At 36.4% G+C, this 24,495-nt stretch overlaps 2 protein-coding genes across 3 annotated transcripts; both read left to right on the forward strand.

Moving 5' to 3' along the window:
- Window positions 1-5,148: 5,148 nt before the first annotated feature.
- On the forward strand, window positions 5,149-9,259 carry LOC103342262 (synaptotagmin-3-like). Its single transcript, XM_016796707.2, has 12 exons — window positions 5,149-5,305; window positions 5,509-5,607; window positions 5,706-5,756; window positions 5,854-5,977; window positions 6,136-6,254; window positions 6,631-6,732; window positions 6,836-6,910; window positions 7,569-7,645; window positions 7,733-7,985; window positions 8,156-8,551; window positions 8,692-8,817; window positions 8,903-9,259. Exons 1-12 carry the CDS (start codon window positions 5,195-5,197, stop codon window positions 9,029-9,031), a joined length of 1,662 nt encoding a protein of 553 aa, XP_016652193.2. The 5' UTR covers window positions 5,149-5,194; the 3' UTR covers window positions 9,032-9,259.
- Window positions 9,260-9,741: 482 nt separating this feature from the next.
- On the forward strand, window positions 9,742-11,958 carry LOC103342140 (RNA-binding (RRM/RBD/RNP motifs) family protein). Of its 2 annotated transcripts, none has more exons than XM_008245726.3 (5): window positions 9,742-10,164; window positions 10,292-10,393; window positions 10,982-11,278; window positions 11,381-11,484; window positions 11,715-11,958. In XM_008245726.3, exons 1-4 carry the CDS (start codon window positions 9,796-9,798, stop codon window positions 11,441-11,443), a joined length of 831 nt encoding a protein of 276 aa, XP_008243948.2. In that variant the 5' UTR covers window positions 9,742-9,795; the 3' UTR covers window positions 11,444-11,484; window positions 11,715-11,958. The 2 variants fall into 2 exon arrangements, with proteins under 2 accessions (XP_008243948.2, XP_088899937.1); XM_089043811.1 differs by having other exon boundaries at window positions 11,722-11,958.
- Window positions 11,959-24,495: the final 12,537 nt, after the last annotated feature.

Here is a 24,495-nt window from a genome sequence, read left to right on the forward strand (position 1 = left end):
AATATTTTGGGGAGTCTCATTGTTACAAACTGGATCATACATGATTTTTCTTTGTAAGTTATGGTCGAAACCCAATAACCAATCTAGACTTAGTCATTTGGACGGTATCATTTTTTTGAGAGAATAACAATAGTATTTTATTCATAAGAGAATAAGCAAACGGGAGAAGGAACCCTGCCACTGATACAGTATCTCCCGATCCCTGAAAGATCATGTCTGTAAAAACTACTGGACGATATCATTTTGGTAAATAATGTTTGGGTAAATAGAAGATATAGATCCTCCGAAAATGCATTAATGAAATTAGGATTTTCTCGACCGCTTTTAATGAAGCTCTCATTACCAGTTTCGTATGAATATTTTGAAACAAATCGATAGTATTTATTGAAGAAATAGAACATAGTACAAATCCACAAAAGTGCCGAAATGGGTACAACATTTTCAGTGACCAAATGAATTGATCTAGAGAGAATTACGCCTAAACCAACAAATATTCAAACCCCTAATTCAGCAACCCAGAAGCACTTGTACTCAAACTAACAATATACATCCACTGCGCAACGGCATATATACAGTAGATTCGTATCGCAGTTGAAAGCAAAATACAAACCAAGAAACTCCTAATGAGTAATAAACTAAAACAAATAAAGAAAAAAAAGACCACTGCTTCACATCCTCTTTGATATCCAAAGAAGCGCCATACTGGCTAAACTCAAACCCACACAAACCGGCAATTTCCATTATTGTAACTCTATACTCTGAACAGAAGCCAAAACCCTGTGTATGTGGGCCAAAAACGGGAACTAATTGTAACATCTCATATCGACCAACGGAGATGGGGTGATGTGCCTTATATGTACATGTCCACCTCCATCTAGAACGAGGCCTTTTTGTAGCTCACTGGCTTCGGAGTCATGGGAACTCCGAAGTGAAGCGAGTTAGGGCTAGAGCAATCCCAAGATGGGTGACCCATTGGGAAGTTGCTTGTAGTTCCCAAAAACAAAACCGTAAGGACAGAGAGGGGGGCCCAAAGCGGACAATATCATGTTACGGCGGAGCCGATCCCGGGATGTGACACTAAATCATGGCCACAATGGTGTTGCATGGTGGCTGCTTCAACAACCTCCAAGATACACAAAAGTTCCAGCAAAATCACCCAAGTCGACCAAAATTAATTGTCAGTCCTCGGGAAAAGTCTAGATCTAGAATAGAATTATACAGGAACTCATGAATCTACAAAAAAAACTAAACCGAAACCAAACCAAAACACATGCAAAAACACAAGAACCTTACAAAATCAAAGCAAAAAAGTAATTCGAGGGAAAAAAAACTGAGGGATGGGATGACGAGAAGGGGGGAGGAAGGGATGGGAAGCCATGGAAGGAAAAACAAATCAACTCGTAATTGTGGGGTTCAGAGGGAAGAGAGAGGAGGAGGAGATAAGGGAAATGAAGGGGAGAGGGTGGGTGGAAAAGGGGCAGAGAACACCTCCCTCCAGCGTGGCACTGAAGGAAGGTGTGGAGGCTTTCGTATGAATATAAGTGACTTATGAAATGCTAAAGTTATTAGAGCAACATTTATTTTAAGAATATTAATTAGATTATTTGATGTTGTTAGTGTGCTTGATTGAACAAAAAATCTCATCTCTTGACTTTTATAATTGTAGAGGTGGGCCCTAGGTTACCGAACATGTTAGTTGCGAAGTATTTTTCTATATGGATATGAGTAATACAGATACTGGATGAGAGTGAGTAATTTAAAAGCGGAGTAGTAATTGTCACAACGTCCTTCATTTTCAAATGCATTACTAAGATGTTTAAATCATTTAACTTTTAGTTTAGTGGCGCGTTTCTTTCTAGTTTTATGAATTTGTATAAGACAATTAGTATGGTTGGAAAATAGGGTTTTATTACTAATGTTATGAATTTAAATAAGGCAACGAGTATACTCTATCCCTTTCTCCTCTCTCATATTTTTTAGCCACAAATTGTCAAATTCTGAAATTAAAATCAGATATTATTAGGGCATATCCATATAAGACAAGTGCTCGTAATTTTGGTAATAATATCTGGGATATATATATATGCGTGATTAATTTCCAGGTGATATGTTACCTAAAAGAAGATTTTTCTTTGTTTGTCACATTCCATTTGTACTAAATCTCTCCTATATAAGTATAACCACACAAACAGTACACAAAGAACACATCATGGTGGAAGCCTTTCTAAATTTGGCATCCATGAACAAAAAATCATAATTTCTTCTTTCTTCTTTTGGTTAGCACAGAAAACCATAATTCACATAAATGAGAGAACCCATGAATTCATATATAAAATCCAAATTGTTTTTTCCTTTTTTTTCTTTTTCTTTTGTAACTTAATCAATGCTTTGACTGTCAACTCCCATAACAATTCTAAATTGTCCAATGACTGTTTGCCACGTAGTGTCGTCCCTAACAAGGAAACAACCAGATGAAGCCAAGTGTTTCAAAAGCAATGGGGAAGCTCGTGATCCCAGATGATGACCTACACTTTGGAGTTACAATTTTTTTCAGGCCACTCATCAGCTTCAGCTTTTTTGACAATTGGCTTTCTCACATGATTTGTGCTAGCTAGCATCTGGTTTGGGGCATAGTTATTCAATAATTTTTCCTCTCTTTTTCTTTTCTACTTCTTGTGGATTGCGTGGTTCCAATTTCATGGGACGTCCACGAAATGACAATGCGTGACCTAAAAGATACCAAACTCTACTCAAAAGTCACATCTCGAAATAGAGACATTATTGGTATTTTATTAATACAATAACGGCTGTGAACTGTTGATGTACGTAAAATAACGGATTAAAAAAAAATATTACTTTTGATTAATAACTGTATTTAGTTAAGACATTATTTTTCAGTTTGTGCTATCGAGATCTCTAACGGAGATAGAGGAGGAAACCGAAAATTGAAAACCAAAAATTTTAATATAAAAGCAAGTGCTCTATTTTTTTATTTTTTTTCCGCAACAGTTAGAAAGAGAAAAAGAGTATTCCCACAAATATAGGCATACCACTATCATGCATAACGAAAGCTCTACCACTAAGCTAAGACCCCATTGGCAAAAGCAAGTGCAATCAATGAAGCTACAATTTCAAACAGCATTTTTTTTTTTGGGTTTTCTTTTCTCAATTAGAAAGAGGCATATTAGAATTGCTTACCACCACCACTATGTGAGAACAAACAACAAAAGAACAATAACAATAAAAATAAAAATCTATGCATTAATTTTGTCGTCCTCTCTCTCTCTCTCTCTCTCTCTCTCTCTCTCTCTCTCTCTCTCATCTTCTTCCACCTAGTCGTTAGCCATGCAATGCATCGAACTGAAATCCCTGTCCCCGAGCCTATAATTTCATTATAATTAATTATAAAACGAGAAACAAAAACAATATTATATCTAAGTCAGTTTGATGAACATATACATTGAACTTCAATCATCCAAGCCTTTTAAAACTAAATTATATTCCTTAATTTATTTGAGATTATAATTAATTAATATTGTTTTATGCAGTTAAAGTTAGAGTTGAAGGAGACCAATCCCCACACAACCAACATGGCTCATATCACCATGCTGCCAAGAATCTAGTTTCTGCACTCTTGTGTCTTGTTTACTAGATTCAGATTTTTGGGGTTTTGTAGCTAAAGTTTAGGGGGGAAACTTGTTCATTGTATCTGCACAGATTAAGAACAAATGCCATTAATTATTGATTAATTTTATACCCAAATTATAATCTTTAAATCGAATTTCGATCGAACGTGTTTGATTTGAATTATTTTGAATAAAATTGTGCATTGTTGTTCCTACATTGGTGGCTTCGGGTTAGGTTCCATATACTATTTCCATGTGAATTTATATACAATTAGTAGATGAACTCTAGCTTGGAAAAAGAAAAAGACTATTGTTGCTCACAAGAGTTCATTTTCATGTGGTGGGTTTCATGTATTTGTATCAAGTAGGTCATGTGTGTAGCACTCGCAAGCAAAACATGTGGAGCTCAGCTTTATCTGGTGGGTTTCATATATTTGCATCATTTTGTCGTGTCGAGAGCTCAAATTCGTCGTCTATTACAATGTATTTAAGTTTATACATAAAATCCTTACTTGAGTTGAGAAGTTCTATTCTTTTATTTTCAATGTGATGAAATGAGAGAGAAAGAGATAAGAATGATACATAATTAGTTTTTGTAATAAATATTTTGTATGTGAAATAAAAGAGTCACTACAATGAAAACGTCCAAAAGCCTCTAAGACAAGGAGGCCCAGGAAAATCAAAATAAAAAGCGTTTACGATAGACAGAGGAAGACCATGCTCCCATTCAATTATTTATGCTTGCGTGAATGATTGTAGCCTCTAAGAGAGATATACAGAGTGAGGGAGAAAGTTGCAGGGGAGATGAGAGAGGAAAGAAAGGGGAGAAAAAAAAACACATGTGGGAAAGGAGGAAAAAAAGATAAAGAGAATCGGGATGTGTGTTGTGGGCCCTTTTTCAAAATTTATTTATTTATTCTCACAAAAAACTTAACTAAGGTTAACAATATGACATATATCACTATTTTAAGAGTAACGACGAACATACACCATTGATTAAAATGGTAAGGAAAAATGCTCGCGTTAATTTATGTGAGATTCATACTCAATCAACGGTCAAAAAGTACAATTGGATGATAGCATCCACCAATGAATGCTCACTTGAGCAGCTTAATTGATAAGGCTTGAGACTTTTTCTTAAAAATTATTTATTTTGAGAAAGAGGCTTTAGAATTTTAATTTTAATTTATTTTTGTTGGGGCTTTAGACTTTAGTAGTGTTGAAATCGACGACTCATATTGATGAGCAGCAGAACCTTCCTTTTCTGGACAAACCCTAAAAAAGGCAAAAGGAGGAGAGATTATTAACTTCCGAATCACATTCATTCATCACCGCACACGTGGAGCGTGGACCAATATTCCTCATACAAGCCGTAATTATAAAGTAAACCCTCTTCGTTTTGTGCCGCGTGGATTGTACAACGACACTCTATTTTGGCAGTTTCTGCATCAGCTTCACCCCTTTACGATTCTTGCATCTTTTCCCTGCCCTTTTTATAAATAATTTTTTTTTATAAAAAAAATCCTTTTGTTCGTTTACATTTTTAGTTGGGGCAGGAAAAAAAAAACATGAGAATTTTCAGTCTTTTTTTCGAAATCATTGGATTTGGAATTGGGATTCCGATCGGTCTTCTACTGGGATTTTTCATATTCATATACTCAGAGCCAGATGATGTGAAGGTGATTTCAAAAACAGATTAATTCAATGCCTTTTTGTTTTTATATTTTATGTATAATTCTTATGCCTTTTTTTTAAAATATTTTTTTTTTATGATTTAATTTCCCCTACACAATTTGCACACATGATTTAAATTTGAAGTTTATGGTCAATGCTGATTATGGAAGTGATTAAATATTTTTTTTTTCTGCATCTAATTATGCAGGATCCAATAATTAAACCACTTAATGAGATTGACACAGGCTCCCTGATTGATCTCTTGCATGAGATTCCTCCATGGGTGAAACATCCTGATTATGAAAGAGTAAGAGTTTAACTTGGGGTTTTTTTTACTATTTACATTTCACTGTCAAATTTAATTTCCAGTCCAAATTATTTTGATGTGTCGTTTTCTGTGTGCAGATTGACTGGTTCAACAAGGCTTTATATGATATGTGGCCTTACCTTGATAAGGTGATTTGAAGCTCACCATTGTGACCAATGACCAAGCTTAACTATGTAGTTAGTGTTCTTCATCTGTCATCACTTGTTGTGTTCTTTGATTTTATAGGCAATCTGCGGTATCATACGAAGCACGGCGAAGCCTATATTTGCAGAGTACATTGGGCAGTATCAGATAAAATCAATCGAATTCGAGACCCTGACTCTTGGAAGCCTTCCTCCTACAGTTTATGGCAAGTTATATTGTGTAGGCAATGTTGATAGGATGCAGCAGTTGTTGTGCTGCATAAAATTCTTAAATACAAGGAACATTAATTTAAGTTTGTGTTCATTTCTTTCTGTGCTTATTTGTCTGTTAAGAGATCTTACTAATTTACCAAAGCTTTTGCAGGTATGAGAGTTCATGAAAGCAATGAAAATGAGCTGGTGTTTGAGCCTGCAATTAGATGGGCCGGAAATCCCCACATAACTGTGGTGTTGAAACTGTTGTCTTTTCGAATTTCAGCGCAGGTTAGAATTCATTGCAAAACCATATGCGCCTGTGCACGCACGCACACATACATATATTTGATAATAAGACAAAATCCCAACAATTCACACCCTCGTCGGATAAACTCTGCTTACGTGCAATCACCAAGAGACATACTTAAATTTTCACCTTAGTTTGAAAATGTGTTCGGAAAATACTTACACCATTTGGCTTCAATAGCATCCTGTCACAGCTTCTCTTCATCTTAACCTTAATGATCCCTCTCTCTCTCTCTCTCTCTCTCTCTCTCTCTCTCTCTCTTTCCTTAGACTCTCACTTAAGTCAACTGGCTATAATTGTTAATTCTGATGACTTTTTGGGTTGATTGACAATGAAATTGTTCAATTTGGTTCTCAGCTGGTAGATGTCCAAATATTTGCTGCACCAAGGATCATTTTAAGGCCTCTTGTGCCATCATTCCCATGCTTTGCAAACATAACAGCGACTTTGATAGATAAGGTAAACTGACACAAGATTTTGAGAAACTTGTTTCTTTAAATCTTCATGTAAGTGCCATGCTCTTATCTTATGGTGGCAGATATGTTAACTTATATACATGCAGCCGCATGTGGATTTTGGGCTCAAAATACAGGGGGGGGATGTCATGGCAATCCCTGGTTTGTATCAGTTTGTTCAGGTCTCTCTCTCTCACATCAATTTGAATTATTTAACTTATCTTCAGCTAAACAATGTGGACTTTTTGAGTGAATGAGAAACAGCCAACATGATCATAATCATAGAATATATAAAAATTAAAGTACACGTTTCAAAGTACTATGAGTTCTAAAGCAACTCTAAGAATTGAAACAAGCATGAACCTTTTTTATTTTATTTTGAGTTGACTTTCTGTGTGGTCGTTTTCAATTTCTCATCCTTAACACTTGATGATGATGTTAGGTGGTCATAACCCTTCAATGCTTGAAGAGGTTTAACAAGCAAATTAATAATGATTAATATTCTGAACCAATCATAATAAGGACTGATATTCATTGTGGGCTGGAGTGGGGAGGACTTACTGGGATTTTTTTAGCAGACCCTATTTGGGTAGCTGAGCCCAATCGCTCTGCCACTTACTGAATTTATGAAAATGTTTGAAACCTGCATAAGTTTCAGCAAACTTCATTCTGCATTCATATATGATTATTATGTTTTTGATATATACGATATTCTATTTTAATCTAATCTAAATTATGAAGAGGGGGATTCGAACTCGGGTGCATAATAAGGAGCACATCCGTTCCAGACAACTTGACTAAGCCTGCTTGCACATTATATAATTATTTCTGTGGTTGCAGGAATTTATAAGAAGACAAGTTGCTAGCCTTTATTTATGGCCCCAAACTTTGGAAATACCCATTCTTGATGGTTCCCTGTAAGTTTAAATGACACAGCAACTTTTATGCCATGGAGTTTTACATTGCGATTCAATGATTTAGGTCTGTGTTATTTTGTGGCTCAGATCAGGGGCTATAAAGAAGCCTGTAGGCATTTTACATGTGAAGGTTGTAAGGGCACTTAAACTCTTGAAGATGGACATTATAGGAACATCTGATCCTTATGTTAAGATCAAGCTAAGTGGGGAGAGGCTTCCATCAAAGAAAACTACCATTAAGATGAGGAACCTCAACCCTGAATGGAATGAGAATTTCAAGCTTACAGTCAAAGATCCCCAGTCCCAAGTTCTTCAGTTTCATCTTTACGACTGGGAACAGGTTTGTCAAAATTAAATGGTGCATGTTTTTAGGTACCACTAATAATGAGATATCGAATCGATGTCCAATCGGGATATGATCGTAATTAACAGTGTGACAACATAACAAACGTGTCAGTAATTTGATAAGACGAGGAGTGATTGTAAGTTACGGATGTTGATTTCATACAGATTGGGACACATGACTTTTTGGGGATGCAAATTGTTCCACTGAAGGTGCTCGCCCCACTTGAGAAAAAAGAATTAACCCTTGATTTGGTGAAGAACACAAACCCTTATGATCCTCAAAACAAGAAAGGGAGAGGCCAACTGGTGGTGGAATTGACATACAATCCTTTTATAGATGATAATGCAAAATACAGTGGACCTCTGGATGCAAATGTGGCAGGAGAAAACATTGGAAGGAGCCGAAAGGCATCCATAGACTTTTCCTTCCTTTCATCGCTAGAAGCAGCTGGTTTGCTTTCGGTTACAGTCCAAGGAGCCGAAGGTGTTGGAGGCAAGAACCACACCAACCCTAACCCTTATTGTTTGGTCAGCTTTGGATCAGAGACGAAGATAACCAAGGTGTGATTTATGCAATCCAATCATAGTTAAAGTGCAATGTTTTCCTACCATAGTGTCAATTTGAATCGTATATTCAAATGAATAGTTAGACAACATAACATGTGTTCGACTATTATTTTAATGCATGTAATTTTGTGTAGATGCTGAGGAAAACCCAGCGTCCAAGTTGGAATGAAGAATTTCAGTTTGTGCTAGAAGAGGCTTCTTTAAAGGATAAGATCCATATTGAAGTAAAGAGTAAGAGAAGATTTGGTTTCCGTCGATATGTAAGCTCCTCATCATTTTAGGTTGTTCGTTTGTATTTTTGTTTTCGGTTGATTTAAAACTCTCTAAACCCTACTACTTATTTAGGAATCGTTGGGGTACATTGAGATCAGTTTTAGTGACGTGGTACACAACGGACGCATTAGAGGGAAGTACAATTTGATAAATTCGAAAAATGGAGTTTTACACATTGAGATCAGGTGGAACTCCACATGACACACGTCAAAGCTTTTGCAGTAGTAGAATCTTTCGGTAGAGTTTTGCTAGCAACAATGGTCGTTGAATGATTATAATTGTAAGATTGATTCATATCAATCAATGACTGTCAATCATTACGTAAGTAGCTGATGACAGCAGAATGTATTTTTGTATTATGGTGATTAGACATTGTTTTCAATCCACATTATGTGTTAGAAATAGAAATTCATTCATTATTTTGTACAATCAGATTTTGTAATTGAGCTTCAATGGTGATATTAATGAGATCATCCCTTTTGTTTTGTTATTTCCAATTTGATTTTCTGTTAACATGCCTATGTTATGGGCCAAGCTAGCAAAAACCATAACATCCAAGCCCATCCATGCAAAATGGATTGAGCCCATCTTGGATTTCAAATAAGAACCAGATCCAAATCCAAAATGCCCAATTGGCAATGCATACAAAATATCTTAGGCTGCTTTTGTCTTCAACTGTGTCCTCCGAATCTAGTATCTCACATCTGCATCAATAGCTGGCAACTGCAATTGCAAATGGACGGTTGTGATCTGATAACAAGTGGGAAACTGGGCCATATACATACCATAAGAGCTTCGTGATCCTCACTGCAGCAGATCATTATCAACCAAAACCAGGGGCATTTCTGTCACTCAAAATATCCACAACTTCTTCATAAACCCTGAGTCTCCAAAATCCTCAAGCCTCCTCTTCTCTGTAACCTTATCTGTTAAAAGAGGCAAAGAAAATCAAAGCACAAGCCACCATGACTGCCTCCACGGCTTCGCTAGCTCTTCCTTCTCTTTCCCCCAAAACACTAGCCCTTTACACTCCCAAACCCACTTCAGTCCCGTTCTACTCTGTCTCTTCCTCATCTCCAACGCTCGGCTGTAAGCCCATTTCAATTTCGGCTTCATTTCTCAACTCGAGAAGGTTTCAGAGCGCGTCGTCTCGGTTCGTGCGAAACGTCGCCGTTTCGTCCGAGTTCGAGCAGGATGAGGAGGTTCTCAGCGACGATGGGGAGGCCAGTTTCGCGCCTGACCTCAAGCTCTTCGTCGGAAACCTTCCCTTCAGCGTTGACAGTGCTCAGCTCGCTGGGCTCTTCGAGAGTGCTGGAAATGTCGAGATGGTTGAGGTAATATTTTGATTTTCGTCTAAAGTTTGTGTCTTTTATGTAAGATTCGCCTGAAAAATGAAATGGGTTGTCGCGGGTTTAAAGTTGTGTGGGAATTTTGTTGTACTTAAGTGTAAGTTCGTGGCAGGTGATATATGACAAGACAACTGGAAGAAGCAGAGGATTTGGGTTTGTGACTATGTCTAGTGTCCAGGAAGCTGAAGGAGCTGCTCGACAGCTCAATGGTTATGTAAGTATCATATTATGTTTAACCATTTGTTGATATAGAAGCAAAAATGTGAGGATTTTTCTGAAATCTTATTTCATCCGTAGTCTTTTAAACACTCATTTGTTGAATTGGTCAATATATGTTTTGCTAAAAGAATGAGTGTTGGAGCTTATCTCTGGCCTTTCTTAAGGTGCATTTTTGTTGCCGTGTTGATTGCTTGTTAACCTATTGATTGCTCTGAGTCTTGAAGTTATTTGGTTACATTTCACCATGAGAAGTTGAGAACCCTGTTTATCGTATATAACTATATGAGCTAGACTTTCATGACATTTTCTTAAAACCAACCTAATTGATTGAGTTAATGAGAGAACTTTTTTATACATCAAAAAATACCAATTGGTTTGAGAAAGCTAGATTGATGTAACTTGTCAAGATTTTGTTGCATTCAGGAAAGATTGGCTTTGTCTTTCCTTTCTCAATGTGATTTTTCAGGGTAGTGATTGCTTATTTTCCCTATGGATTGTTCTGAGTCTTCGCATCATGTGCTTGCATATTATCCACGATAAGCCTGTTTATTGTATCTAAGCAAGACTTTGTGACATTTGGCAGGAACTTGACGGAAGGGCATTGAGGGTAAACTATGGACCTCCTCCTCCTAGGTCTGAAGACTCTTTTAGAGGTGCCAGAGGTGGTGGAGGTTCTGACTCCTCCAACCGCCTTTATGTGGGTAACCTTGCATGGGGTGTTGACAATCTAGCACTTGAGAACTTGTTTAGTGAGCAAGGAAAGGTTTTGGAAGCCAAGGTAGTTTATGACAGGGACAGTGGCCGATCAAGGGGTTTTGGTTTTGTAACTTATGGTACTGCTGATGAAATGAACAGTGCCATTGAATCGTTGGATGGAGTTGTAAGTATATCGTTATGTTTTCTTAACAATTTTCTTTTTTCTTTCCATATTTTGTTCCAGTTACATCTATTATTTTGTGTTTCTAAATTTTGGTTTTTGCAGGACTTGAATGGAAGATCTATCCGAGTAACCGCGGCAGAACCTAGGCCAAGGCGTCAATTTTGAATGTAAAACTTTGCAAGTCATTGGCCAACAGAAGCGTTGATGTATAGCTTTTGACCTATTGTCATATTTGATTACTGCATCAGTTCTATAAAATTTTATTGGACATGCATCATAATCAGATACATCCTGCGATTAATTTCTGGATTTGAAAGTGCATGTTCTGATGCATTGATAATCTATTACTTGTACGAAGCATGAGTATGAGCTTTTATTTGGTTCCCTTTTTTTGGTTGTGTATTATTATCCTAATGTATGCTGATCTTCATGGTAGGATATAGCCTTTTCCCATTGCTGTTTGTGAAGAACTCCAAGATCATGCTGCCTTGCGCCACAGTTGGATTCGCGAGTGGTGGTAGTGATGGTTTTTGACATTTGCCTATAGATGGCCAAGAGCAGAGAAGAATGTTTTGTTTTCAAATTTATATTCCGAGTGGCTGGGCCAGTTAAGGAACTGATTTGTGCTCGACTTATTTTAACAGTTTATAGATTCGGTACATCGTTTGAGTTCTCGTTAATTGCATAGTCTGGCTTCCCTTTATATGTCATTGAAGGATATCTTGATTGTGTAATGAATTGCAGGAGAAATGTACAGCCAGGTCACCCTTAAGCTGATTGAATATCTCGCATTCAAAGCCAGAGTTCAAATTCTCCTCTTCCTCTATTCTCCCCTGTAAAACCAGATAAAAAGAAAAAGAGCATTGAAAACGCAATTAGGTTTAATAGCTATTAACATGCAAATTAGAGAGCAATGCAGTGCATTTTAAAGTTTGAATATATATTTTTTTGGGTTACAAGCGATGGTAAGGTATAGGGGATTTGAACATATAACTTTTGCAAGGATAATTTCTCTCAACCATTTGAGCTTTGGAACTGTTGACTGCAGTTTTATAATTGAAAGCAAAACTAATTTATATCTAACACTTACGACCTTAGAGATGGGCAAGGCATGCAGCCTTGAACCATGTCAAGGTGGAGGTGCTCTGTAAACCATCAAATTGGAAGCAAGGCAAAGCCAAGGGAAGCAAAGATGGGACTTGAGTGGCTCATAATGTGGCGGCACAAGTACACACAGACATTCAAATCTGCAAACATACCAGCATTAAGTTGTGGAAGTTAAACCCAAGGGTTAGCTGATTGGGGCTCGGAGTTTAAAACTACAGAAAATAGTGGCACATTATGGGCATGAGCAGCAGGATTAGATGCTCGGGCAAAACACCAAATTATGGACCCTTGGCCAGGCTCTTCATTGCAAGACATATATCAACTGGTGGCCCATTGGGTATAGCCTATGTTAATTGGAAAGAGGCCTTGGCCAAGATAAAAATAAAGAAATTCAACAAGTATGCAAACCTCATGCCACTCCCGTTTACTGTTTATTTCAACAACTTTTTTTTTTTAAATTTAAAATTTTCCAGTTTATTTCAACAACTTAATATGACCTAATTTTTGGATCAATTAATTTCGGATCGAGCCCATTTTTCTAAACTCCGAGAAAAGGAAAGCAAATTAGGTCTGACTTTTGTAATGAATTTGGGTCATAGATGGGGGCAGTCGAATCCAGTGTCGACATCCATTCATGTTGGGTGCTTCTCATTCTCTTTAATGGCCCTAATGAAGTTGAGGGCAATCATGGTTTCACGTCACATTTTGACATGAGTGGGTTCACATGTGTTCTTGCCCTATTGTTTGATTGGTTTGTAGCTTCTATATTATATGTTATAAATACATAATATAGTTTCAGGCTTTTTACAGTGTCTGTTTGAATTGCGATCAAAGACAAAAATTTGTGAGCACAATGATTCTATAAACTTTGTAGTTCGTAATCTTTGACTTGAAGCCTAAGAGAAGGGATATAATATTCACTGCACACATTTGAATTTTTTATGCGCGCATTTTAGCTCAACTTAGCTATAGGAAATACTTACTTTGTCTCCATTAGCTTTTTTTTAAGGCTTTAAGAATATTTTTGTTCACTATTTTTTGCCATGATGTAGCATTTCCACTTCACTTAAAATTGTCATGTTTACGTACATAAATGTAATGTTTTTTTTCAGTAGAATGGTGATGTTACACCATAGGCGAAGATGGCAAACAAAATTCTTTTGTTGATCTCTTTGGTGACGGCTAACCAGAAAAACTTCTACGACTCACTTCTTTAGTTGGTGGATACAAGGCCTTATGATAACCTTAGCTATTTACATCCAACACAAAGGCACAAGACTTTTAGAAAATTGCTGTTCTCTTTAAAAGCAGCCACTAGCTTCCTTCAAATTAATGGGAAATTACTATTATTATTGGAGCAATGGGAATCCAATGACTATCAATTCGAGAAATAAGAAGAAGAGAAAAATAAAAAAAATACAAATGATAGTATAAACTATAAGGAGAGGGGAGTTTTACACACACACACACTACTAATGTGTCATGGGAGTTCGAACATGAGAATACTGATCTACAAGTTAGTGCTCTTTTCAATTGAATTAGAATCCGTTGACGTTCTAAAGTGCTCTTAAGATTTGTTAAAAAAGGCACATGAACCAAAATCATCAAGCCTTCTTATGCGCAAGACTTTGAAAATAAACCAAGCATCATATGATTTAATGTCTCATAATTCATTTGAAGCAATCAACAAATGACAAGACTTTGGAAAATCAAAAGTGGTAATGAACTAGAAAAGATAAGCCACATAGCCAGGGGAAGTGGTGGTGAGTGGACTGAAACTTCCCCTCCAATTGTGAGCAAGTTTTACTTCTTCTTCTTCAAAGTCCATTATTATAATTGTTGCCTGTGGCGTCTCTTTAAATTGCTCTTATGCATGCTTGAATTGAGCTTCATCTTCATGTTACCCCCCACTCAAAAACCATCTTCATATTGCATGACTAGCTAAGAAATGGGGGAAGCTTACAAGAAAATAATTGCATGCGAAGAAAATTGTGCTGAATCCATGGAAATTAGCAAGATGGGACAAAGCAGAATGATGGGTGGGAGATTAAAAAATCTAATTAATTAATTAGACAAATTAAGTATGTAAAAATAAAATTAATTAATTTAACAAATCTCTGTCAATTTCTTTAGTCTGTACTTTCCCACTGAAGAAATTTATTTATTTATTCATAACAGAACAGATGCATAGTTTGGTCTTCGCACGCTAAACTGGTCTATGGACCCCAGTGTTTATGTCATTTTGTAAACAATTCTGTAGACTGTGTCATTTATCTAGAAAAGATGAAGAATTTTATTATTATTTTTTCTATTTGAAGTATCCCATTTTGACTTGTGTGGCTGAAAAAAGCAATCCATCCGTAGACGCCAATTAAATTGTTAACTTGAGAAAAAAAAAAAAAATACTTATAACTTCAGTGATAAAACACTTATCCTTTCACTTAGTTCGATTCTTATATTTTTCTTCCCGAATCAAGAAGCGAAAAAAAAAAGAAAAAGAAACAAACTGAAGTGTAGCATAATTACCCCAACTTGAACATGACCAGCATAAGTGTGGGTAAGCTTTGATCATTCTTAAGCATGTGGTTGTTTTTGCTTAGTTTGCTAGTTGCTAGTCCCATCATTTTGGTAAATATGAGGATTAATATTGTTGTTGGGCCAATGAACTCACCATTACCAGCATAATTTTTTGGGCACAGTAACTTCTGTTGCCAAAGTAAAAGGTGCATGTGAGAAGCCATCACTGTTAAAGGCAATTGAGTATGGAATTCGAATCCCAAAACCCAAAAGCACCTGACCAATTATATATCTATGACCATTGACCCAAAAAAAATGCAAGAGTTGAAGACCGAAAGGGCTTTGTTTAAAAAAAAAATTTATATATAAAACTTGAACTGTTTCATTGAAAATGTTCTCTCCTCTTCTTATTAACAGGTTTCAAACTCTTCCCTCTCTTTCTACATTTTGCTTAGCATAAATATTTGTGCAAATTGCTGACTGCAGGGACCACTGTGGCCCTGGCCGTAGTTTTGAGAAAACAGGATGATGCTGATAAAGATGATTGAACTCTGCATCACAGGGACAAGACTTCCCTACTTCATTCTTTTGGTTTTCAAAATAATTGCTCACACTAAAAACTCAAAAACCACTTGGTCTATATGCTTGCTTTATATGCATTTGTATTACTGGGCAATCGTTACCTTACACATGCGATTTTTTAGCAGAATTATTGTGCAACTCAATACTGTCACGTGGCAAGAACAACTTCCTATAAGCGTTTCTTATGACCTAATATGTGGAACTTTTATTTGGGTTAAATATGAGGAAGTTGAATTCTGAACATATCCTAGTCCTAATTTATTATCTCACTCTTAATTGCGAATTGAGCTAACATATGGATCATATTAGAGCAGTACTAAGTGTAATTAACGAACTATGATGGAAAGTGGGTAGGGATATGACTATGTCCTAGAAATAGGGGGCATTGTGCTTTAAGGAAACCAAATGATTTTCTCTTCATGTTCCAATGCTCCTTCAACTATGTGACTTTGTCTTCTCTCCCGAAATAATCGGGCTTCTCTACGGTGGGAAAATGTCAAGTACTGCACAATTATATAGCTGCCAATTATGCATTCAAAGAACTTGTGGTGGAGCCTGGATCACATTCTAATTACTGAGATAAAGTTTTTTAGTTTTTTCATCTACTGTGAAAACAGTACAGAGTCAAATCGCATTTCCTGAAATTATTTCCAGTTCAAACATATCATACTCCTTGTAATCTTTATGTCTACACCACATGAACATGGATTTGAGAAATCTAAACTTTTGCATCCACTACCCACCACTACTAAAGTTTGAGTCAGAAATGAGATATAAACTCTTGCTACACTTACCTACAATTCTTTTTTCAGAGTATAAAATGTTGGATTTGGAAAATTGATCGTGCTATTAACTTATCATAATTCGTGATTTAGATTCATAGTCAAACAATATATAATATGATACTGATCTTATTGTTCCATCCACAGTTTAATCGTTGTATTCGCCTCTACTTACCGTTTTTTTTTTTCTCTAGAAATTCAATAAAGTGTGCAGTATTCTGTGACTTTATCCAAACATTGGCATGTGTTTTGTTAGTTGTTAACTGATCTAAAAACTTTTAACGAGTAAATTTAATTAATTAAAGAAAGTATGATCGATCATCTTGGTTGGACTTACACACTAACTAAATTAACTGTCAGACAAGTCCAATAATTCCTATATATCAGCAAGGTGTGGGGTCAATAGAATCTCTTGAAATTGTTTGCAGTCAGTCCTCTCTATCAAGGTCCATATAAAGTTTTCGAAAGAAAGAAAAAATTCTTTAATTCAAAAGATTTTGAAAAAGCCATCTGAATTTTCTCTTCTTTATTTGTGTCGGCATGTGTACATATTATTAGTAAACAAATGGAGTCAAAAAGCAGCTTACAAATACGTTATATATTGTTATGATTCGAGTCTTCCAGAGAGAGAGAGAGAGAGTTCTAGACTGTTCATATCAGATTAAACCAGAATCTATCAACCCCACAAAACACACTTTAGGGTTTCGAAAACCAGTCTTTTGGTTACATGCATGCATAAAGAGGACCTTTATTTGTCTTCGTCAATCTTACTTTTCTCTCACTAAACACAAAGATCTCTGTCAACCTCTCACACTCATACAAGCAAACAAAGCTTCTTTCCTAACTTTTTTTTCTCTTTTTTTAATAAATTTTTTATTTCTTTTTTTGGGGAACAGAGTGTTGAATTGAATGATATCTTAAAGGAAAGCCAACCAAAAGAAGATTGCTAAAGATCGAGGGTTTAAAACGCGTTTGCCTTGTCACTTTCTTAGGCCATCTTTTAGTCAAAACACCATGCAATTAGGCTTTTATTGTATGCCCAAATTAAGATATTGCAGCACCGACCTCAAATCTCAAGCAACTCACCAACTAACATGCCAACATTGATGCGAAATCTTTAAAAACCTCAACCCTGCCCAAATAGGCATGCTTTCAACAATAAAAATTCTTAGCTTTGTAATTTGCCGCTAGCACATCTTAGACCCTACTTAACCATAAAAGTCTAAACTATATCAAGTAATAAGTCAACAATACTTGTGGAGTCCCTCACCTACATCTTTATCCTACATGTGAACAGGTTGACAAACGGAGACAATCAAAATATGTGAAACGCACGTCAACAAGTACGTGACTGGTGAATACAGCCGGAAGTTTTAAGAAAACAACACAGTTGTTGTCCCCAAAAACTTAAGCTGCCAGAGAATAAATCGAACCAATAAAACACAAAATACATTGCTGACTTTAATCCCATATGATGTAACATTAGGGTTGAGATATTGCAACTTGTAAGTTGTGATTACCCTATTGAAAGTTAACCACAAATTGCAACTTGTAACTTGCAAATGGCGTTATATGATAGTGTACGAAACCTCAAAAACCCTATACTAGCTAGCCATAAAAAAAATAATCCTAAACACTAACTTTCCCAGTTGCACCTAGCTAGCTAGGTACACCACATGTTGCAATAGAGATATACTTACATAATGCATCGATGGAGTTGGAAAAGGCCACGCCAATGTGACTGCCACGTATGTAATGAGACTATATATATTTTATTGGAGGGACAACATTTAGGGCCCATTAATTTTTTTTCTTTTCAACAATCTAATGAACACGTTGTGTCATACAAAATTAATGAACACGGTGTTTCAAGAAAGTACTAAAATTTAAATAATTTAATTGAGTGGTCAAATAATATCGGATTCAAGTTTGCAGAAATAATATTTGAATGAATATCTACAAAATAGACAATTTTGATTAGTGAAATACATATCCCTCAACTGAAATAAATAAATATATATATATAGGCATTCAGGTCAACGTGGCTTTGCCTTGCTCACACGGAGCAGCGAGATAAGGGCCATAATATTTGGTTCTCTGAGGTCTGAGATTATTGCGAAGGCTCGTCTTCTTTTGATCTCAGTCGAGACTTTGAAATTGAAAGCATTTGTTTTCTTGTAGAAGATGCCAAGCACTCGTGGACAAACAACTTGGAAGATCCTTATCTTGCTCCATATATCTTGCACGATGTATTGGGGATTAGTGACAATACCATTCTTTTGTTGTATTATTGTCGACGATTTCCATGTTCTTTAGTTGATCATAAGGACAAAGTGTTTATACCATAAATTATTACTATCCGAGTCTCATTTTAGTCTTTATATTCCTTTTCTCATGTGTCCGGCACGAAAAAAGAGATTAAAAAAAACACTAATTAGGGTAAATTAGTATGTCACTAGCAGTGCACATCTTAACAAGATATGCTTGTATTGTAACGAATAATTTGATCAAAACGAATAGAAAATAGAAGGGGGAAAAATGGAAATGGGAGGTTTCCAAGCTAGGAGATGGGAGAATTAATATAATGGGATGGAAAAACATGAATAATGAACAAGGGCTAGCTAGGCTGCCTAGCCATGTTGTTGTAACATAGGACAAGACGTGACCACCGATCTTTTATCCATACATTTGATCACATCTCATCCTGAGTTAAAAGAAGGTAAGATACATACAAGCAATCAGTCATGGATGGAGAGAAAATTTCTAGGGTGTCAGACATATGTGTCCAAGTCTGCATTAATCCTCAAAATTAGGTTTGTCCACTTCTTCTTTTGTTACAGAGTGAAAGGTAAGTTGTGTGATTCCTTTTTTGTGAGGTTTTGCGTTTTGGTAACCATTTTCCATACAATTCAAGTTGCTGACGGATTTTTAAGGATCTTTCCAACACGAATGATAAGACTCGAATTTAGAACCTTATTTAAAGGAGTAAATGCTTTAAACTACTACACTAGTAGGTACTTTGTTGTTGATGAATTTAATAAGTATTAATTTTGTAATTCATTTTCAGAGAATATCCTTTTGGCATATATATGAATATATCCAGAACATTGAGAAAAATAAAATCTAAGAAAACTATTGTAAGGCCACCTCCAGCGCAAGGGTCCAGCCCGGGCAAAAGGCAATCTCTGGCCCCAAAACACCCTCCAGCATGCAAGGTCTAGTCCGGGCAAGGGTTGGGTCCAATGAGCCTAGGTAAGCGCACAGATAAATTCAGTCCGAGCTGCTGCCTGGGCAAAATGACACAATGTCGACGTCATAATGACGTCAGCAACCAATGAAATAAATACAAAAAATTTCAGATTTTTAATTTATTTATTAATGCCTAGCCATATTTTTTACTTTTCACACAAAAAAACTTTATACAAATTCATCTCCTCATATCTCATGTAAATAGTAATTGCTCTTACTCTTTGGGGTGGAAACAAATTCATCTACTATTCACGTAAATAGTGACAAACATTGCCTTGCCTTTGCCTTATCCTTGCTGTAACATCCCACATCGACCAACGAAAAAGGGGTGATGTGCCTTATATGTGAATGCCCACATCCATCTAGCACGAGGCTTTTTGGGAGTTCACTCGTTTCAGAGTCATGTGAACTCCAAAGTTAAAAGAGTTGGGGCTAGAGCAATCCTAGGATGGGTGACCTACTAGGAAGTTGCTTGTGAGTTCCCAAAAATAAAACCGTGAGGGCAAAGATAGGGGTCCAAAGCAGACAATATCGTGCTACGGCGGAGTCAATCCTAGGATGTGACAATTTGATATCAGAGCCACTCTGCAGTGTGATGCGAGTGTGCTGACGAGGACGTCAGCCCCTAATGAGGTAGATTGTAACATCACATATCGACCAACGGAAAGGGGGTGATGTGCCTTATATATGCATGCCTACTTCTATCTAGCACGAGGATTTTTGGGAGCTCACTGGCTTCAGAGTCATGAGAACTTCGAAATTAAGCGAGTTGGGGCTAGAGCAATTCCAGGATATGCGACCCACTAGGAAGTTACTCTGAGTTCCCAGAAACAAAACTGTGAGAGCAGAGAAGGGGGCCTAAAACGGACAATATCGTGCTACGGCAGAGCCGATCCCTGAATATGACACTTGCCTTTTGGGGTGGAGGTGCTCTAACAGTCAACATATATGAATGTGAGTAATGAGCGTGACTCTTTATAGTAAAGGTAAAGCCTTCCCTTCTGGGGTTTGTATCTATTTGATGGGAATTTTTCCAAAAACACAAAAAATAAAAAATTACAAAAAAGTCTCACTTTTTTGGAAGTGGGTTCACATACATAGATTCCTTTATATGAGAATCTTTATTTAAAAAGAAAGTAAATTGTGTTATGAATATGTAAACAAAATTGGAGTGAAAATGACCAGAACTAACAATAAGCAGTCTAAGCATGATCATGATGTTCTTAATCATTTTCTATGATCCAAATTTTCCCTCCAAGCAATATGTAAAGAGGCTAGAATGAGGAGGTCCTTAATAGCCGTTTGATCTAATGCAGAGTTATTATTGGACTGCTGGATTGAATCTCCTCATTGTAAACCCGACATAATATCACCGCCTCCAAATTTTGCAAGAGCAAAAGCCCAGAAGTGAAAAAAGAAGAAAAGGGTAAAGCAGAAATAGAATAAAATGGATTGAGTGCAGTCTAAGTAAGCCCATGTTACAAAGACTATAACTACCAGTCACATGAACCCTTTTTGGTATCTCAAACTTTTTAGCTTTTGCTGTCTTATAAAGTCTATCATGACAATTAGCAAAACTATTACCAATAATCACTTTGATTAAACTCCATTGGTGGTTAAGTAAAGACTTAAAAGTTGTGCGAATTGGTCTTGAAACAAGAAGTCAAAAAGAACCGAATTTTACTATCAAACCCGCCAGCATCTTTTATGTTGAGATGCCCCCATTAGAAATTGTTAGCTTTATTTTTGGACAGACAAAGTAAAAGGCGGTCTCTTGTTGTGCTTCTACTTTGAGAGACCATACAAGAAAAAGACACAGAGAAGAGGGTTTCATCCAAAAATTTTGAGAAGGAGCAAAGCATTTGGTGGATTGGCATGAGTCATGTGATAGGGACAAATGTCACTTCTTGTTTGGGGCCGTGAGCCTAAGTAGAGTGAACACTATTGAAGCTGCAGGGCAACTCTGCTGCTTTTTGTGTGATTCTTCAACACATATTCAGTGAGCAAAGCTAAAGTTTGCTACAGTCATCCAATGCCGTGGCGACACGTGTCGAGCAAGGGAAATTTTGCAATTATAGCACAGGACAATGTGGTGGGCAGGCTTTTACCACCAAACATGAGTGCTTCTGATTATGCATTGCAGTATAAGGTGAATTTTGATGCAGAGCATGATGGCAGCTCCCCAAGTCCGTATGCCATTTTAGTTTGTCAGTAGTCAAATAACAAATTGAAAATGTGAAAATGTGTATGTTTTGACACTGCTTCTAGAAATGTTAAAAGCAATTCTGATAGTATTTGACCCAAAAACTCAAAAGTGCTTCTTGAGTATAAAAGTGTAATATAGGAACAAGCGTTTATGAGTAGAAGTCCAAATCAGCCTTGCGTCATATATAATACGATCACGTATGGGGTCTAAATTAAAGAAAAGATCTCAATTTTTTGAGATATTGTATAATATTCTTGAATTAGGGAAGGTTACATGAAATGTACATAATAAATAGGGGCAGAGTGAAGCAACCAACAACTGCTATAACATGTCTGAAATCTACATCTAGCAAGATATGGGAGTTTACAGAAAACAAATAAGATTCAAGTCAGTATTGGGAAATGAAGGTAATAAAGAGATAGGTCAGGTTTTGTTAAGAGTCTATAAGGCAGTCAAAGAAATTCAAGGCATACAAATTTTATTTCTATGTTTTTGTTCCCCTCTCATGAGAAACACTTGCATGAAACAGGAATAACAAAATAATGATATCTCTGTTGCAACCAAGTTTTTCTCCCTCCCACATTTTACAGAGCATTGCCAATTTTCCACAACCATAAATTTATGTATTATGTATGGAATATTAACCTAATTATGATATCACCTTGGAGGCAAATTAACCTACTTAAGAATATTCCTTCTACTAATAGCAATGGGATCTAATCCAAGTAACAGTTGGAGAACACTGGATAGTCTTAAAAAAGGGTATCATTAGCACTAATGACATAGTGCGTGTATGTTTTGTATGTGGGTGTGTGATATTTTAAACTTAATCAAATCATTCTGTTCTGTTTCTGTCAATTTTTTTGGCTAAGAAACACATAAAAACATGATTTAAACGCGCATGCAAGCATGCACAAGGGTCATAAATAGTATATTAGTATAAGCTCAATCCCTACTAAGAATAGTAATTATGAGTTTATAATCTCCAAACATAGGGAGTTATAGGGAGGTGGGCAAAGAATTAAGTAGACAGACAACAGAGACAGAGAGCGTTAAAGAGAAACAGCCAGAAAGGCCAATTTTGGGGATTGGGGCATTTTAAAATGAATGTGATACTAAACATTAGTTTAAGGGCATGTGTTCAGTTCCTGCAATCCTGGCAATGAACACAGCACTAAAAATATAAGGTTAAGTTAATGCTAAGTCTATTTAGCAGCCCACAAAGTAAAATGAATATGTTGTCTCGTATATGATGCTTGTGTTGTCCAATTGTGAATCTTAACTGTATATTTTAATATATAAAAAATTAAAATGATTAATGATTCAGATTCACAATCTGACAAATTACACATTTTGACTGAAATTAACATGATAAATAATAGAGATTCGTAGTTTGACAATATAACACATCATATGTTTTCTGATTGATCTAGATTGAAACATAAACATATGGGTTTTTGAAGGAGGAGATGTTATTGGTGGAGAAGAGGGCAATGAATTTAGTGATGTGTAGATGAGAGTTGGGGACCGCATGCTTGGAGAAGTGAGGTAATGGTGGATATGGGGAAGGGAGAAGGAGGGCCTGAAATAAAAATGAAATGTTTCCTATGCATACAACAGGAGTGTCGAGGAAAGGAGGGTTGATGGGGGCACAAGGTGATAGGTCATAACCCACTAATGTTTTTATTCAATCATCTATGCACAATGCTCCATATCACCCACCATCTCTCACTCAGTCTCCGTGTGTTCGTGTCTTCTGAAATTACCCATACTTGCTCTGTTTCCTCACATTAATATGTAAATGTTAGAATGTCATAAAAATACAATTAACTAGTCAGTGAAGCCCATCTTTATAAATGTATCTACCCTTGTGGGATTGTCCATTTTTGGCATTTTCCTTCAAAGGTTAAAAAATGGATGTTTGTCTCATTTCTTAAACTTGCATATAAAATATACAGAATGGGCTATGGCTAGACAAGTGGAGCTTATTCATCCCAAATATTAAATCATTATCATACAATTCACATCATCTTGAAAACTCGGGCAAAGTCAATATTGTTGATGCCAAATATATAAAATATGAAACTTATCAGAGAATATTGTTTGTTAGAATTTTTTTTGTATTCGAGCTTTTGTTTGATATAGTGTCAATCTACCTAAACATGTTTGGTGTGATCATGTTGAACTGAATTCAATGCAGATATAGGTATATACCCAAGTTCAGTAAGCAACCTACGTAGCCAAAGGAGTTCGCAAATTCCTTTAATCATACATTTGAACTCGGCTTCTGCACTAGATAAAGCTACTACCTTCTGTTTCTTGCTCCTTCATGTCACTAAATTACCTCACACGAATGTAAAGTAACCAGATGTGGATCTTCTATTTGTTACACTCCCTACCCAGATGTGAGCCTTATCAAGTTGATCATCCAAGCTATCCAAGAAGATATAACACATGGTCTTCTTGGAGATTGGCATTGTGCTCCTTGATATCGGAATCACACTTCATCCAATTCGAACGACGGAAGTTGATTTCTTGCCATAAGCTTTGGAGATCGTTATAGTATGTTGCAATTGAGCCACCTGCTTGTCACATTCGGTGAGTGCGCTGTTTAAGATTGTATACTTGAGAGGCGCTGGTGCCATAAAAGTATATCTTAGCAATCACATCTCATACTGCTTTTGCAATTGGAAAGCGAATAAAGGTACTAATCAAGCGAGGCTCCAAAGAATTGATTAGCCAGTCTTTAACAACGACATTCTCAGTGTGCCAAT

Source organism: Prunus mume, linkage group LG1 (assembly GCF_029339155.1).
Source record: "Prunus mume cultivar Tortuosa linkage group LG1, ASM2933915v1, whole genome shotgun sequence".
Lineage (NCBI taxonomy): Eukaryota > Viridiplantae > Streptophyta > Magnoliopsida > Rosales > Rosaceae > Prunus > Prunus mume.